Raw genomic sequence first — 15,064 nt, 5'->3', positions numbered from 1 at the left:
TCTTTACGCACATACATTTACGCACATCCTTCTCCAAAATGGTCTGAGGAAGCTGATTTGCTCGCGCATAGCCGACCAACAAGAAAAGCGCTTACTAGCGATATTTTACTCTCTCGCCTTTAACTCCACCCTCACCCTCTCCCTCTCCCGCCCCTCAGCAGCAGTTGTCATAACGGATTATCCAGACCTCTGACCGTGTCATATGATCTTTTAGTACATGTAGTCAAGTGACTCCTGAGTACTTATAAAACATGCAACATAGTTTTCTGAAATGTCAAAACGATTGATCTTTCATGTACTATCATTTTAAGCAACGGTCGAAATGACGGTTGTGGAATATGGAAGCATATAATAGACCTAATTCAAATGTTAATGCAATATGAGATTGCAATTGCATGTTCCACTTTTGCATGCATACTTTCAGACAATATTCAAATTCAAATGCAATTCTAATGATTTGCATTTTCATTTTCATGCACATTCCATAGTAGTAAAGGACCGGTATGGAAACATTTGTATTGATGACAGGGCTGGGAGAATATTGAAACATGATCAGTTATCTTCGAGGCTGCTCCCTTTCCGTAGTACAAAGTCTATGGGAGAGGCTCGCGCGAAATGTTCCCGCGCCAGTTTGTCTGTTGTTGTGTGGCCCACCCAGCCTTTATATACAGCCCACATCCACGCTACAACCACGTGACATAGCAGTATATCTAATGGCGTTGTGCCAGGTAGAATATCTAAGATGTATAATATACAGTACAGGCCAAAAGTTTGGACACACCTTCTCATTCAATGTGTTTCCTTTATTTTCATGACTATTTACATTGTAGATTCTCTTTTTTTTTGTAAGATTTTATTTTCCATTTTCTTTTTACACAAAACATTATACACACATTACTTGACAAACATCACAATACATCACAACTTGACAAACATCACAACACATCTCAAATTGACATACATCACAACGCATCACAGCTTGGCATACCTCACAACACATCACAACTTGACATACATCACTACACATCACAACTTGACATACATCACAACACATCACAAGTCACAACTTGACATACATCACAACACATCACAACTTGACATACATCACCACACATCACAGCTTGACATACATCACAACACATCACAACTTGACATACATCACAACACATCACAACTTGACATACATCACAACACATCACAACTTGACATACATCACAACACATCACACCTTGACATACATCACAACACATCACAACTTGACATACATCACAACACATCACAACTTGACATACATCACCACACCTCATAGCTTGATATACCGGTACATCATAACACATCACAACTTGACAAACATCACAACACATCACATCTTGACAAACATCACAACACATCCTAACATCCCAAAGCCCCACTTTTTTTTTTAAACCGTCTAAAGTTTATCCCAGTTTACCCCCTATACTTATCTAACTAATAATTCTAATGCATAATCAAATTAATCTCTTAGTACTATGTTTCTTGCACTATCTTTACGTCTTAGCTAAGGCCTTCACTATCTCTCCCCATATCTTTTCAAACTGATCTTTCTTATTATTGTCTATGGCTAAATTCTTCTCTATATTGGTATAATAAAGAATTTCGTTTTTCCATTGTTGTAGTGTTGGAGGTTTACTTGATTTCCAACTTCCAAGTATTCGTTTTTTAAATATAATTGATGAATTAACAGTGAGTAGATTCTCACTGAAGGCATCAAAACTATGAATGAACACATGTGGAATGATGTACTTAACAAAAAAGTGTGAAATAACTCTAAATATGTCTTATATTTTAGATTCCTCAAAGTAGCCACCCTTTGCTTTTTTGTTGTTAAAAAAATATATAATAATAATATTAAATATAATATGTGTTAATAATAATATGTTATTATATATATATAATCTGATAGCTCAGCAACCTTAGGGCAATAAGTAAGTAAATAAGTAATCATTCACGATTTGCATTGCCTCAATTATCAATGTCAACTAATGCAGAAAATAGTCTAACCAAGTAGTATTTGTCCGTCACAGCAGAGATATGTGGTGGCAGTTCAGTGAAAACAGCAGGAAGCAAGCAGGAGACACACTGGAGGCCCATATGCACAGCATGCTGCTCTAGTAGTAGATTGGGACAAATGGGACAAAACAACACAGAGTATCTGAATGAGGAAGGCAGTCTGAGGTGATCTTTATAGGTAGACTCTGGGTTATGACATCATAGCAGACAGGTGGTCTTTATAGGTAGACTCTGGGATATGACATCACAGCAGTCTGAGGTGACCTTTATAGGTAGACTCTGGGATATGACATCACAGCAGACAGGTGATCTTTATAGGTAAACTCTGGTATATGACATCACAGCAGACAGGTGATCTTTATAGGTAGACTCTGGGATATGACATCATAGCAGACTGAGCTGAGGTGATCTTTATAGGTAGACTCTGGGTTATGACATCATACATAGACTGAGGTGATCTTTATAGGTAGACTCTGGGTTATGACATCATAGCAGACAGGTGATCTGTATAGGTAGACTCTGTGTTATGACATCATGGCAGTCTGAGGTGATCTTTATAGGTAGACTCTGGGATATGACATCATAGCAGTCTGAGGTGATCTTTATAGGTAGACTCTGGGATATGACATCATAGCAGACAGGTGATCTTTATAGGTAGACTCTGGGTTATGACATCATAGCAGTCTGAGGTGATCTGTAGAGATAGACTCTGGGATATGACATCATAGCAGACAGGTGATCTGTATAGGTAGACTCTGGGATATGACATCATAGCAGACTGAGGTGATCTTTATAGGTAGACTCTGGGATATGACATCATAGCAGACAGGTGATCTTTATAGGTAGACTCTGGGATATGACATCATAGCAGACTGAGGTGACCTTTATAGGTAGACTCTGGGATATGACATCATAGCAGACAGGTGATCTTTATAGGTAGACTCTGGGATATGACATCATAGCAGACTGAGGTGACCTTTATAGGTAGACTGGGATATGACATCATAGCAGTCTGAGGTGATCTTTATAGGTAGACTCTGGGATATGACATCATAGCAGACAGGTGATCTGTATAGGTAGACTCTGGGATATGACATCACAGCAGACAGGTGATCTTTATAGGTAGACTCTGGGGTATGACATCATAGCAGACAGGTGATCTTTATAGGTAGACTCTGGGTTATGACATCATAGCAGACAGGTGATCTTTATAGGTAGACTCTGGGATATGACATCATAGCAGACAGGTGATCTGTATAGGTAGACTCTGGGATATGACATCATAGCAGACTGAGGTGACCTTTATAGGTAGACTCTGGGATATGACATCATAGCAGACAGGTGATCTGTATAGGTAGACTCTGGGATATGACATCATAGAGGTCTGAGGTGACCTTTATAGGTAGACTCTGGGATATGACATCATAGCAAAACTTGCAGGGCTAGTGATCTTGATGCAACAGACTAGAGAATAGATCCAAACCAAAGACATTTCAGACAAGGGAGGAAAATATGACTGCAATTGGTAGGGTGGAGGGAAACAAGTGGACACTCATTCACTCTTGCTCACTACAACATCTTTGATGAAAATGTCTCTGTTTCCACAGACATGAATGTGTATATGTTATGGTACATACAACGTTGGGGAATACGGTACATGTCGGAAAACTAGGGTTAGGGTTAGGTGCTAGGGTGACTTGGTACATGCTGGCATGTCTAACCCTAACCCTAATCCTAACCCTAACCCTAGTTTTCCCACATGTACCGTATTCCCACATGTCCCAGATGATATACAAGCCATTTAGCTGATGCTTTTATCCAAAGCGAATTACATTGCAATGAGTGCATACATTTTCAGTATATATGGTCCCAGCGGGAATCATACCCACAACCCAAGTGTTGTTAGCACCATGCTCTCCCAACTGAGCCACAGAGGACCACAACTTTTAGTCCAACATTTCAAAGCTGTCTGTAAACAAAAGCATTGAGCACAAGGAGGTTGTACTACTAGAGGGTTACTGGCTGATGCTATATCCAGAGCCGACCTTTAAGTATAACTTCAACAGTATAATCAAGAGTGTTATCGATCCTGTGTAAGTGCTGGTCATATATCAATCCATTTCCAGGAAGATTTGTGAAGATGCATCATGTTTGGTTGAGACTATGAAGCTCATATCTGGTATGATCACATTCTTATTGAGGAAAAGTAACCTTTTTCTGAATATTCTAAATCAAATATCTAAGGTGGTGGAAACCATAACTTTGAACATGCTGGGAAGTGCATAACTGCATACTTCAAGAAAAGGATTGACGTTTGGGACTATGCAGAAGTAGCCTATTGTCCACAGCACTGGACTGGGTAGGTTTGTGTACATTTAATGTCACCCTATCACCTAAGTAATGGCAATAATGCAGATACGACACGAAGACAGTCTGTATAATACATTTTTGGATCAGACTTTTTTTTAAGTTGTAAAAATAAAATAAAAAAGAAGGCTACAAATAAAACCCATTGAAAATGAAAGAATACAATTGTTTCTTTGCTGAGCACATATATGAGACTGAATTGCAGTAACAAATCAGTCTGATTGATACAGAGCATAATAGTTATTATTTTTCGACATAGAAGTGTGAAGGAATGTGTTATTAGAGAATGCGATTGGCTTGATTGTTGTAAGGCAAGTCGTGATGTGGTTTGAGGTAACGTAGTAGTCCAGGATATGCCTTGAGGAAATAACATACTTTTTAATATAATTATATCAGACAAAACTGCTTTCATTATTAAATGATTTGGTCTTCATAACAGTAACAAAATAAATATCCATATGTTTTTTATTTATTTTTTTTGCCGAGGCGGAGATGTCTGACCAAAATCGAGCGCTACGTCATCATTCCATGTCCGGATGTATCTGTGGCTGTGTTCGAAATGGCACACTAGCATACTACTCACACTAGATGATGTCGATTTGAGGATGCGAGAGCGTTCATGCCGGTACGAAATGCATTCTGGGATGCAGTATGCATACTGCAGTGTAAACGGTCGGCTGGCATACTTATAATAATAATATTAATAATAATAATCATAATCATAATAATAATAATAATAATACATTAGACTTATATAGCGCTTTTCTAGACACTCAAAGACGCTTTACAAACTGAAAAGATTGAGTAGTAATAATAAAAAGAAACAAAAGATAAATAGAAGAAAGTATAGGGGCCTAATTAAGGTAGTGCTGGGGACACGTGGGAAGGGGAGGGGGAGAGGGTTAACTGGTGAAGGCGAGCTTGAAGAGGTGGGTTTTGAGGGCCTGTTTAAATGTTGTCAGGGTGTTGGCCTGTCTGATGTGGTTGGGGAGGGCGTTCCAGAGGGACGGGGCTGCGGCTGAAATGGCCCCATCACCCCAGGTCCGGAGCTTGGTCCTGGTGGTCTTGAGGGTGGTTTGGTCGTCAGACCTGAGGCAACGGGAGGGGGTGTGGAGGGGGGACGAGGTCGGCAAGGTAGGAGGGGGGCAGATTGTTGATCATGGCTTTGTAAGTGGTGAGTAGGATTTTGAATTGGATCTTGTATTTGACCAGGAGCCAGTGTAGGTTTTGGGAGGGAGGGTCGGATGCGGGCAATGTTCCTGAGGTGGAAAAAAGCAGATTTAGTGACCTGGTTGGCATGGGGAAGGAACGAGAGGGTGGGGTCAAAGATGATGCCCAGGTTGCGGACTGTCCGGGTGGAACGGGTGAGGGACTTTGATGAGGATTTCCAATTTATTGCAGTTGACTTTCAGACAATTCAGTTGCATCCATGATTTGATGAATTTAGTAGGCAGTATGCAGTATATACTCATTGAGTATGCTAGTATGCAGAGTATGCTCGTGTGCCATTTCGAACGCAGCCAGTGTTATGGTTGAGGGACTCACTGGGTAGGTTGATGTTCGTGTACATTTAATGTCACCCTATCACCTTAGTAACGATAATAATAATGCAGAATCTGACACGAAGACAGTAGTATCGCATGACTCGTCTGCCATGTTTGCATGTTTCGGGCCATCCCTCGGAGTAGCGTGTGTGTGACTGGTGTAGTGTGGCAAAGGAACTTTGTCTCATTTTCTTGTCGGAGCCTCCATGTCTTCCTCCAGCTGTTAGCTCTGTCGTCACGTGTGTTCTGGTGTCCGTGTGTTGTAGCTCCGTGCACGGCGTTGGCACAGGTATTTGTGGCAGGGTTAGGCTAGCTATGGACGAGGTTTTCACTAAAAGCATCGCACAGGTTAATGATGAAATGTAGTGATGCCCCGTAGACGAGACTGAGTGAGACTGTTGAAGGAGCTTGCAGGCAGCTAATGCAAAGAGATCGAGATTGGACCAGTCTCGTTTACCGGGCCTGGGATCATATAGGGATCTCTCCATTTAAAAATCAAAATAAAACGTGGTAACGTCAAACTTTCATTTATGTCAAGTTATGTCATGTTAGAGACTGAGACACTGAGAGAGACAGAGAGAGAGAGAGAGAGAGAGAGAGACAGACAGAGAGAGAGAGAGAGAGAGAGAGAGAGAGAGAGAGAGAGAGAGAGAGACACTGAGAGAGAGAGAGAGAGAGAGAGAGAGAGAGAGAGAGAGAGAGAGAGACACAGAGAGAGAGACTGAGACACTGAGAGAGAGACTGAGACTAGACACTGAGAGAGAGAGACACACAGAGAGAGAGAGAGACTGAGACTAGACACTGAGAGAGAGAGAGAGAGAGAGAGAGACTGAGACACTGAGAGAGAGAGAGAGAGAGAGACACTGAGAGAGAGACAGAGAGAGAGAGAGACACTGAGAGAGAGAGAGAGAGACTGAGACACTGAGAGAGAGCATTTATCTTTTCATTCATCTTGTCATTTGTTTCCAGCGTTGGGAATGCAGCCGCCACTCCCGCCCGCCACCGTCAGAGAGCTGGTGTGCTCCTGCCTCCACAGAGACCCCGTGGCCGCAGACCTGCGCTGCAGCCTGTTCTGTGCTGCTGCCCAGAGCTACAAACGGGACTCCCTGCTGAGACCCTTCCCCCCCAGATACATAGGTGGAGATTCATGCAAGGAGTTTGATGAGCTGGTGAGACAAAGTAGACAGAACACACTGTCGTTTACAATATTGAAAGGTGCAAACATTTGAATGACAATAGACTTAAACATTCAGATGCAGGAAATGTAAGGAAATTCTTTGAATGTTATTTTGTTTTGTTCAGCATCATTGTATAGCACACCTGTCACATTGAGCTGGTTGTCAATGCTGCGAGAGCCATTGTTCTCCTGAGTTAGTTGTGCTTCTCTCTCTAGCTGGCAGATGTGAGCTCTTTGCCTGGCGTGAGGGAACTGGTGAGGCTGAGGCCTGGGGATGGAGACCATCATCTGGCGCTTATGCACTGGATCCTCTCGTCGAAGAGCTTCGCTGTGAAGACGTTGCAGAAAGACGAGGTAAAACCAGACACTATTAAAACCAGAGATCACTAAATGAGGTATCTCTCTTGTCGTTTTTGGTCAAAACCGATTGTTGGACATCCCCGTCTGCCGAGTATCACAGTCCTGTCCCTTTCTCTGCTCCCCACCTTTTTGCTCAAACCCACCAGTATGCCAAACTGTGTAAACTGACAGAGAGTGAGGGGATCTCGACACCCGTCCCAGACTTCCTGTTTGAGTTGGAGTACTGCGACCAGATGAATGCTAAGTTTGAGAAGACCAGGGCAGGGCGGGACCTCTTCTATGCATTCCACGGCAGCTGTCTGGAGAACTTTCACTCTATCGTTCATAACGGCCTACACTGCCACCTCAACAAGGTTAGTGCACAACATTTTAGACAGTGATTGTAACGTTTGATCACATGACAAAATAATCAAGGTATTTCGACTGACAGACATCTCCTTGATGGCTTTCCCGTAGACGTCGCTGTTTGGAGAGGGTACCTACCTCACCAGTGACCTCAGCATGGCTGTCCTCTACAGTCCCCATGGCAACGGGTGGCGTGAAAGTCTCCTGGGACCGCTGCTAAGTTGTATTGCCATGTGTGAGGTCATTGACCACCCAGATGTGAAGTGCCAGGTGAAGAGGAAAGGTAAGTCGGCACCAAATCTAAATCTTAAAGGTCCAGTATGTAACATTCAAGCTTTCTAAACGCTCCCTAATGGTTGTAATGACTGTGTTTAACCGACAGCTGTCAGGGATTGAGATATGCATACCAGCTATGTTTCCAATAGATTCAGACACGTTTTAATTGCATATTCTGCTTGGCTAGCCTGGTGCAGGGCTATTATGGTCTGTGCTTGCTTGGCTGGGCCAGGTGTGCTGGTAGTGGGGCGGGCTGGGTGTGTGGGGCAGCGGGGGCTCCCCGGGGGGGGGGTTTGGGGTCCGCCGCTGGTTGCTGGTAGGCAAACTGGTAGTAGTCGCTCTATGAGTAGAGGGCTGCAAGGGAATTTTCCTGGTTACACAATGTACAGGTTTTTACTTTTGCCTGCCGTCTCTGTCAGTATGTAAAGCGCATTGAGTCACATCTTGTGACAAATGCGCTATACAAATAAAACTTGATTTGATTTGATTTGATTTATTCTGGTTGTTCAGTCGTTTCTTTAACTGGTTTCAGATTCGGAGGCCATTGACCGTCAGCGCTCCAGAGCCAGGAACAGTGAAGGAGGGGAAGTCCCTCAGAAATACTTTGTGGTCACCAACAATCAGCTGCTCAGAGTCAAGTACCTGCTGGTGTACTCTCAGAGACGCCACCTCTCCAGGTGAGTCACTCACTACCTGTATGCAGGGTTCCCGCGCTGGTCTTAAAAAGCTGTAAAGTAAAAAATCCAGCAATCCAATGTATGAGGCCTAAGAAGGTCTCAAATTTCAGCTATTTGGTCTAAAAATTAGGCGCTAGGTCTTAAAAAGTGAGGAAGGAAATCAGTCCGACCACATCTATTTACGCCGAAATGAATCAAGCTGGAACCAAAAAAATGACAATTCGCTTCCTTTTTTGTCTGTACGGCAGTGAAATCCCTAATTTCATCACCTCGAGGATGACAAAAAGCTATCATATGGTGTCGCGAATAGGTCTAAAATTATATTCAAAGAGGACTAAAAAAGGTCTTAAATTTGACTTGTTGAAACTTGTAGGAACCCTGTGTATGGCAGTGGAGCTCATTGTAACACACAGAATAAGGAATGGTCTGCATACAATGAGCCCATCCTCTGATCTGTACCTCCACCAGCCTCCCATGCTGCATGGATGGAGTTGGATAAACTAAGACTAAAGGGCTCTGCACACAGCGTGCGATTTATGTTGCGCGTCAACGTTCCATTTTGAAGTTTGAATGGAAGTCTATGAGAACATCGCATTTACCCACACACGGCCCGATTTTAATCGCACGGCGAACATTCGATTCCATTCATTTTGAAGATGTTTTTTAGTCTAGGATTAGGCTTAAGCCTTGTCTGTGAAACCGGCCCTAACAGTTTACTGGATGCGGTTTTGATATTTCATAATTTACTCATAGCTGCCCCCTAGTGGTATCTTGTAGTTTAGCAGAACAACAGCTTCAGAGTTCAATCTAATTACTGCACACACCTGCTGTTATGTACAGTATGCCGTATGAGAGCTGTTCTCTGTGGTGTTCTACCTTTATCATAAGGTTCTCCAATGTATGGTGTCAAATACATCTAATCTATGAAATGGAATTAGCAGTTTGTATTGAAGGGTTAGGGTTATCCAGATTTTTGTCTGATCCCTGTTTTGACTGATGTCATTTCAGACATTCCCCCGGCACTTCCTGGTTGGTGCGACACCATTTTGCCCTCATGATGAGCCTCTACCTGCTGCTGCTCATATTCATCGGTGCCTTCAACTCCACCACATTCCTGTCCTTCTGGCACAGATTGTTCCGGTGACAGGACGGCAAACATGGACCATTCTTCTCATCCATTGTGCCTTCCATAACACAGAGATGGACAATCAGACTGGATACCTCAGCAAAGAGGACACACTATGCACCTTAACGCTAGTTTCCATTTCATAATATTCTGTATATCGTGTTGGTGTGTGTGTAGACACGGTTATTATCCCTGCTACAAGCTCTGTGTTGTATAACCGCAGATTCTATTTACTTTAGGTTAATGTCACAGTTTTTTTGATTTAAGCCATTTCCCATTGTTGAAAAGAGATATGTCTATTCACAGTTGTGGACTAAGCAGAATATTTATGTTCACAGTTCACACTCAAGTCTGGTATCTTAACGGCACTTACACATGAAGCTTGTGCAACAAGTAGCTAGACATGGGTCAGTTTCTGTGGTTAGGTAAACAGCCTATTAGTTGAATGCTGTTTCCTGAGTGGATTCTGTCGGTCTACGGCGATCCTGTCCTCCCAACCAAACCGCTAACTAATGTTACTAACTGATACACAGTTCAACTGTAAACTCAGTGTTCGGATCTCAGCACAATCTTCTGTTGTTGTAAGATGGTGGCATTCATCAATATTACACCACTGAGTGCTCTGTCAATATACAGGATTAGGTTATGTCATAGCTTGGATGTTAGGGTCTGATGAGCCATGTTCCCCTAAATGTCTGTTAACTCGTATTCTGAATGTAATCCATGTATGTGTATTACTTTTTTAAATGTCTTCTTGTGTTCTGTCACCCCATAGTTCTAAGTTGAAGCAGTGGTGTGCTCTCCACGGCTGACTTTTGGGTTAACATATGCTTTGCTATACATGTGGGTATTGAACTATAATCTCAAACACAGTAATTGATGTAAGTTAAAGATTGTTTAAATGTCTACGTATTTAAAGAGAGCCAGTGTCCTCCATAGGTATTTGGAGAGTAGAGGCAAAATTGTAGTTTGGCTCTACATCCCAGTAATGTGGATTTGAGATCAAATTAGGCAACAGTAAAGAATGGCACTTTTATGTGAGGTTATTTTCATACAAATCTGTTTTATCATAAAAGTACAAGCATGTTAGGGAGTCTCCTTCATAAAAAAGGCTACTAGCTATACTTTAGCCTCATGTTTCATCCTTTGGTCTCAAATCTAAATTTCCGGAGTAAGAAGCCTTATTGTTGGTTTAGGGCGCTGTACGACGCCGCTGTTTTCTGCTTGTGCTTTTTTTAAAGGGTTAAGTATTCATCAGATGTTCCCACATGTTTCTTGGTACAGGACAGTGACGCCTGTTTTCATATCACATTAAAGATTATTTTGTATCGCTTATATTAGTCAATAAATCTTAATCAAGACTACATCGGTGTGTTTTCCTTTCTTGACATGTCACTCTACACTTTCCCATATAAAAGTTACCAATTTATTAAAGGTCATGTTGAACTTGTCTGTCGTAAACAATGGCTTGAGTGTAGTTAGTGGGGGGTGAGGATGTTTGCCCTGAGTGAGTTGCCCTGAGTGAAGAATCATAAAGTCTTTGACGCTCCTGTCTGATATGTAACTTCCAGTACTACTCTTAATGTCTTTTGTGTTCCTCTTCCTCTATATGTTCACACGTTAGAGCTGTCTGTCTCCAGGACTCATTTATGGCAGTTGGCAGCCTGAAGGTCCCTTGTTATCCATCGTTATTATCAGTAAAAAACAACAGAAAGAATATATGGGGCTGATAAGGAAGGCGGCTCTGCTTTGTAGATGTTACAGTCAATAGGTGTTGAATTCTGCGTACTGAAATTAAGAAATCTTTTCACTTTTGCTGAAGTTCCTGAGGATAACTGACCCAATACACTAGTTTGTTGTATAATCCTCTCTCAAATGACAGGTTTATTTACTTACTGAAAATATTTGTAAGGAGATTTAATTAGATATCATACAAGAAACGTTCTAGTTTGTATACAGTTTTGCAGTACCTTCTTGCGTTTTAGTCTAAGTCTTCCCCTCACTGTGTGCAGATTTACTAAATGTTTGCATTAACACACACACTGAGTTAGAACAGGTTATTCTCACTAAAGTAGCCTACAGTGTAGCAACAGCAGCAATCGCGACACTTTATTTTAAGATTTGCTTTATATCTGTGAAGCTTTGTTTACAATTTCATTCACACTCAAAGTTGAAGACTTTTATGCTCTTTGAGTGCACTCTGTCATTAACTGTAGCTCTTATGATTATTTAACTGTTCATTAATGAATAGTAAAGTACTCCCTGATTCTACAACATGTGATTTATTTATTGTGATATTTAAGTTTGACCAGATGCTGTATTGATTCCTTTTAATGTGAACATTGCATGAAGGGACAGTGCATCTTATTCATTCTTATCGCCAGATGTCGTTTGTCTTCAGAGGGATTAGAGCAGGGGTCGGCAATTAGGTTTGGCCTCGGGCCCCAAAAATTTTTAGCCACTAGATGGCGGGCCCGATTTTTTTTTTTTTTTTTTTTTTTTTCTTTCCTAACACCAGGGGAGCCACCCCTCCTAAATTTCGTTGTTTGGTACCTGTACTGTAGCAATGACAATAAAGACCATTCATTCATTCCATTCATTCATTCATTCATTCATTCATTCATTCATTCATTCATTCATTCATTCATTCATTCATTCATTCATTCATTCATAAGTAATTGATTGTTAAAAAATGTGACACGTTCTAATGCTTTGACTTTTCTTTCGAAAAATGTACACATCGCTAGTCAACTAACACAGCTTGTTTTGTGAGCCTGCTAACAATGTAAAGTAGTGTTGTAGTTAACTAGGTAACAATGTAAAGTAGTGTTGTAGTTAACTAGGTAACAATGTAAAGTAGTGTTCTAGTTAACTAGGTAACAATGTAAAGTAGTGTTGTAGTTAACTAGGTAACAATGTAAAGTAGTGTTGTAGTTAACTAGGTAACAATGTAAAGTAGTGTTGTAGTTAACTAGGTAACAATGTAAAGTAGTGTTGTAGTTAACTAGGTAACAATGTAAAGTAGTGTTCTAGTTAACTAGGTAACAATGTAAAGTAGTGTTGTAGTTAACTAGGTAACAATGTAAAGTAGTGTTGTAGTTAACTAGGTAACAATGTAAAGTAGTGTTGTAGTTAACTAGGTAGCAGTCCAATCCATTACATTGCAGTATTTTGGCTTGACTAGCAAGTTTGTGTTGTGATTCTCAACAACGTTGAAATGTAGTTTCACCCTTTTCCATAGTTTTGAATAATAAATGTGTGGACTGACGATGTAGCGCAGCCTAGCTTATTCTAATAATTATTTAACATACTTTCATTCTGAATGATTCCCCCCTCCTCCCAGACAAGGTCACATTATTATTGGATTGGTTGTTTGCCTGCCGGGTGAAGTTAGCTAAACATTTAACCTGCTAACTAGCAAGAGAAACATCATGTCACTCTCCAAAGGTGTAAAGAGGAAAGTTGACGGTGAAAACAGGGCATTTAAAGAGGAATGGACAGCGAACTATAATGTTCATCCTACCTGGTTTCATCAACGCAAAGCCGTTGTGAGACTCACATCTTCCGTGCTCACAATGTTCCCTTTCTATACATGCGAGTCGTCCTTTTCCTCAATGAATGTGATAAAGACGCACGAGAGGAATCGATTGATGCAAAAAAAAACTTGAGAACTGCCTGCGGATTAAAGTGACGTCCATATAACCAGATATCAAGCAAATACTGACCGATGGGAGATGCCACTTTTCACATTAAGTGAGTACCAAGCCTGTCGTTATTGTATTTAATAACCTAATTGTATTTTGTATATTTTGAATGAATGGCTCATTGTAATTATTATCCCTAATAGCGTGTTTGCTCTGTCGTTTCAGGAGCATAGGCCTATGCACCACCACCCCTCGTATAAGCGGATTACTTTTCTTTCTTTTCTTTTTTTCACCGATTTTGTTGTCAATGTTTTTCAGAATATTAAACTGAATTTGCTTTGTTACTGTTCATATGTGTGTTGCAGTCACATATACGTAAACATTACGTTTGAATTATTTACTGAGCTGGTGTTATTTTTTTCAAACCACACACGGCTATTTCAGCACTACACGTTGTCCACCTACTTATGATTCACTATGAGGGGTTCAGCGTCAGTGCGCTTCGGTGCACCCCGCTGCCTGATTGTCTGTCCCTGTGTCATTCACTCTCAACATGGATAAAAGTACAATAAGCATTATTCAGGTGGAGGTAGATTCTCTATTCGGACATTATAGGCGCTATATGTGGGACTGTCGGTCCGATATTGTAAAAAAAAAAAAAAAAAAAAAAAAAAGTGGATTCTCAAAATATTCTGCTGGGCCAAATATTATTGGTGATGGGCCAGCAATGGCCCGCGGGCCGCCTATTGCCGACCCCTGGATTAGAGAATCAGAAGCTCTGATATGGTGATCGTAACTGTGATATCTCAGATGTCTGGACTGTGGCTGATAGCTTGGCTGGCATGAAGTGAACCATTGTTTGGTGTGCAAAAAATGTGTACGTGTGAAAGAATGGTTTTTGCCCTGATTAACTATTTATTCTGAAGAAACCCCACAAGACATCCAAAGGACATAGAACAAACCTACCTATTGTTGGTTCAGCTTTAGTCTAACCTTCTACTTGTTCCATTATGGCAGGCTCATAAACAGTCTGTTATTCAGTAACCTCAGGTGTAGGTGACAGCCTCAGGTGGACACTGCTCGCTGGAGGGGATTTGAGAGTTGTTCACCTAACCAGTGTCTATATTCAAGTAGTATATTGCTAAAGAGATCACCCAGATCAATAGTAATGCCCAAAAGGATTCTTAACATAAGCTAGGTAAGTAAGGATGACAAGTATCTAGACAACTGCATGAATCACAATGCTCATTTGACATATGCAAGTAATTCATATAAGGAAAATATCATTTACATAATAAGACATTGTTTTATTTATTATTTATTCATTTAGCGAGCTAAGTAATTGATAACAAATTATATTTTTACAATAATGACCTGGTTGGTCAAGGAGTGAACAGTTGATACAAATGAAAGGACAAAGTAATTAAAAACTGTACAACACTTTAAAAAAAACACAGATAGTGCAAATCATAGCCAGCTCAGGCTGCTACAACATACTG

General features: G+C 41.0%; 1 protein-coding gene across 1 annotated transcript; it reads left to right on the top strand.

Moving 5' to 3' along the window:
• Positions 1-6,937: 6,937 nt before the first annotated feature.
• On the top strand, positions 6,938-10,036 carry parp16 (poly (ADP-ribose) polymerase family, member 16; the record flags this gene model as incomplete). The annotated part of the gene is made up of 6 exons (XM_080545133.1): positions 6,938-7,129; positions 7,354-7,491; positions 7,644-7,850; positions 7,954-8,125; positions 8,651-8,795; positions 9,804-10,036. The coding sequence occupies 6 exons, from the start codon at positions 6,938-6,940 to the stop codon at positions 9,937-9,939; spliced, it is 990 nt and encodes a 329-aa protein (XP_080401259.1). The 3' UTR covers positions 9,940-10,036.
• Between the last annotated feature and the right edge of the window lie 5,028 nt (positions 10,037-15,064).

Source organism: Nansenia antarctica (assembly GCF_963989245.1).
Source record: "Nansenia antarctica genome assembly, chromosome: 14".
Taxonomy (NCBI): domain Eukaryota; kingdom Metazoa; phylum Chordata; class Actinopteri; order Argentiniformes; family Microstomatidae; genus Nansenia; species Nansenia antarctica.
Note: the sequence above shows the minus strand (reverse complement) of the source record. Positions and strands in the feature narration are given on the sequence as shown.